This window comes from Ceratina calcarata, unplaced genomic scaffold, assembly GCF_001652005.2.
Source record: "Ceratina calcarata isolate Rehan_Ccalc_2016 unplaced genomic scaffold, ASM165200v1 scaffold1777, whole genome shotgun sequence".
NCBI classification, from domain to species: Eukaryota; Metazoa; Arthropoda; class Insecta; order Hymenoptera; family Apidae; genus Ceratina; species Ceratina calcarata.
In genome coordinates this window covers 1,430-5,075 of record NW_017139181.1, presented here as the reverse complement: position 1 = coordinate 5,075, position 3,646 = coordinate 1,430, and the positions used below count along the sequence as shown (strand labels likewise).

The 3,646-nt window shown below is 33.5% G+C and overlaps 2 protein-coding genes across 2 annotated transcripts; one reads left to right on the top strand and one right to left on the bottom strand.

The window, feature by feature from the left end:
• Positions 1–15: 15 nt before the first annotated feature.
• Positions 16–2,065, bottom strand: LOC113463857 (uncharacterized). The gene is made up of 3 exons (XM_026810766.1): positions 1,974–2,065; positions 1,752–1,911; positions 16–889 (listed from the first exon to the last, which is right to left on the bottom strand). Coding segments are annotated over exons 2-3 (579 nt in total). The 5' UTR covers positions 1,754–1,911; positions 1,974–2,065; the 3' UTR covers positions 16–312.
• LOC108632831 (insulin-like growth factor-binding protein complex acid labile subunit) lies at positions 1,763–3,332 on the top strand. The gene has a single exon (XM_018037659.2). The coding sequence runs from the start codon at positions 1,778–1,780 to the stop codon at positions 3,158–3,160; it is 1,383 nt and encodes a 460-aa protein (XP_017893148.1). The 5' UTR covers positions 1,763–1,777; the 3' UTR covers positions 3,161–3,332.
• Positions 3,333–3,646: the final 314 nt, after the last annotated feature.

The window sequence follows — 3,646 nt, the reverse complement described above, 5'->3', positions numbered from 1 at the left end:
GTATCGGTAGTCTGCCGACGCTGTGACACTTAAGCATTTGGCTTTGTGAACTTTATGTGCCATACTGGCGTTTAGAGATTCGTTAATATTACTTGAAACGCCTATAGAAAATTTTTCTGCATTAGCCTCCAAGTTTTCAAAAATTCCATTAACTGCTTTAAATAACAGTTCATCTTGAAAACCTCCAGGGACCATCCTATGATCGTAATTTTCTCGATCTTGAATAAATCCACACCATTGACCACATTTCTGATGCTAAAAGCATGATACGGAATACATCGAATTGCTTCCGTCATAGCCTTCCTGTACCCTCTATGTTGAGACATGGCATATGTAAAGCATCGATGTAAATACGTTATCATTTTTAGTTAATTCATTGTGGGTTTTTTCGATGTCGTATAGTTGTCTTTTAATTCCATTTGAAGTATGATTTGTATCTGACAATTTTCCTATTGGATGGGAAGAGCCAGCACGGCAAGCACTTATCGAAGAACTATCATCGTCGCCTACAAAAATACCTACTTGCAAATTGTTTGATTTCAAAATAGAGCTATTGTTGACATGTTTATTCGCAACGTGAGCCTCCATTGCTTTTGATGAGTCCCAATAATTCAATCTACAGTTGTGATCAAGTGGAGTACGACCCATATCACATTTTTTACATTTTCTATTGCATGTTGAATAATCGAGTATTTGGCGACTCAATACGCCAACGATAGAGCCAAAACCATTCAAATTATCATAGTCTCTACCGCAGCCTCTGATTGTCCATCCCATGTCATAAGAGACCATAATATTAACTACTGCATCAAACGCCGTTGCAGCATTTTCTTCGTGTACTGTATTTGAATCTTCAGGATTATGATAACAAAACTTCATGCTTCCAGACCTATGAAGTAAACAAATAAATTAATTAATACAAAATATTAGGAAAAGGGTGAATAAATTAAAACTTGAAATATAAAAGAAATCATGTTTTATTATTTCATCTTCTTACATTTTTATAATACAATTATTAACAAATTAAAAAAAAAGAATTGTGGAGTATTCACTCTTATATAGTATTATATAACTTAATATACAAGTAAGTCATGTATTTAACAATGACTAGTATTTTAAAATATATAATATATTATATAGCCAATATAAACTGTTAAAATTTCCAAAATTTTACTAAAATTTTTGAAATGTAAGTGATTGCATTCTAAAACCATAAAAATTGCAAAATTTTATATTTACATCACTTTGGCAAGGATTGTATAGCCTGAATATCCTTAAGGCATCGAGAATTTTCAAATATTAATGGTGCTCTTACGGCAGCAGAAGAAAAGCTTTGCGTTTGAGACATGATAATTTTCAGCAATACAGAATTTGCAATAAATTCAATCACAATACTCATGATTTCTACTTCGGAAGGCAAAAATCAACTCCCAATAAAGCAGTTAATTCCAATCAATTTAGTCGAAATTATTCATTAAATAGTATACATAATATAATAATATATAGTAATACGTATAAAAATCAACTAAAATCCAATAAACATTATAAGTATCAATGCCAATCTTACCCGAGTAATTATCATACAAATCAGAAAAAGTCGAATTATTTAATTAATTAAAAAAGTGCTTTAAAATCGGTAGGACTCCAGAGTCCCGCTGTGATCCAACAGGATAATTATATTACGAATTTTTATCATTCATTTCATGAATCGATCACTCGTAAGAAATACAATATATATAAAGAAAAATTACATTTCATTTCTAGCGAACCGGAAACGATGAGACGGTCAATCATCTTCGGTGCATTAATTGTCTTTCCGTTAATCGCCGTTGGAAACACGACACCTATCAACTTCGTTGCAGAACTCGTGAACGCTGTGGACACTTACGAAGCAGCTGATACGCCAGATATCTATGAACAGATAAGGAACATTTCAGATATCTGCGAGAATGAATCGCTAAGACTCGATTTACCTGCATCGTCAAGCGTTACAAGAAGTTTCATCGCCTCTTCTGCCATAAGATGTATTACCTTAAGATCTCCCGGACTTAGTATGATGTCAGGAGCATTCGAGGATTTACCAAATTTGAAGTATCTTGATCTTCGAGAGAACCAAATTAATCCGAGCAATTTATTCTCTTTTGGCCCACTTCCGACCGTTAAAGTGCTGCTTCTTGGAGGTCAAAACACTTATTATTCAGGAGATATAGAAATAAATAATGTATATCCTGAACTTGAATACTTGGACTTAAGTAATATTGTCGTTGGGTACGTCAGAGCCAGGCAAGAAAATCCATTCCCAAAATTGAAATACCTTAATTTCGCACAAAACAAGAAAGAAAAGTCTTCCTTTGTTTCCTTGTTACCTAACACACTAATATATCTTGACCTTAGTAGGAACTTAATCACGTCTTATGCGCCAAGATTGACTAATCTGTCTCTCCTGTGGTTAGCTGACAATAAAATTGAACAAATAGGTGAAAATGGACTTAATTTATCGGCATTGAAGCAGTTGGAAATTTTATCAGTAGCTGATAACCGAATCAGTTCCATCGATGAGGGAGCATTTACAAGCTTAGCGAATCTTCGATATTTAAATCTATCCGGCAACGCTTTATCTACTGCCAACTTAGTGTCCCTTAACATTTCGGAATCATTCGAGATCCTTGTATTAGATCGCAATTCGTTAGTAGATATTCCGAACCTAAATTCGTCAACCATAACGACGCTTTCATTGAAATGTAATCAAATACAATACTTATCAGTCAACTCTTTTATCAGCGTGCCAAATTTACAGAAATTAATTTTAAGTAATAATAAAATTTCATTCCTTCACACAGACGTGTTTCAAAACCAACAATTTTTAAAAGAACTGCACTTAGATGACAACAAACTTGATCATTTGCCAGTAAATTGGTCTCAGCCCATGAAGAATCTTCGGTATTTAAATTTATCAGGAAACAAATTCACCAAGCTAGAATCCCTGGATCATTTAAATTTGCCTTCTAATTTAGAGGTACTTTACCTTGAACGCAATCATTTTATGTACATCTACAAGACCTCGCTACAAATGATGCCAGACAACTTGACAATTTATTTAAACATCGGCTCAGAATCCAATAGCTCGTTATGTGGCTCGTTGCCAACTGCGAATTATTAATCATGGAGTTCAATAAAATATTGTCCAATATCAACAAATTATCGTGGATTGATGTTTCAATCTCATTTTCTCCAAAAATTGTTGGTTACCTTGGAAAATGTGAATGGTATCTATGTATAATATTATTATTGCGGGAATAAATGTGATGAATAAAAGATAATTCACTATTGTACCTTTATTTGATACGAAAATCGACACTCTTTGATATGTCTGCATTACAAGGATCCGATTGTTAATATTGATAACAATATATGATTGATTGTTGACGCAGCCAATAGAGTAGATGTACCATTTGTGGCCACTTTAACAATTTCCATTCCATGTAATAATGTATAACTGCTAAAAACAGGTATAAAGAAGAGTCCATCAGTCCGATTCTAAATATACAAACAATCAAAATATAATATACACGACGTTCGAAGCACTGTTGTATCCTAATCTAACTAAACATACGTAGATACCCGGTCCAACAATTCCACTTCTCCG

Coding starts and splice junctions, on each gene's coding strand:
- LOC108632831 (XM_018037659.2), top strand. CDS start 1,778: ATGAGACGGTCAATCATCTTCGGTGCATTAATTGTCTTTCCGTTAATC.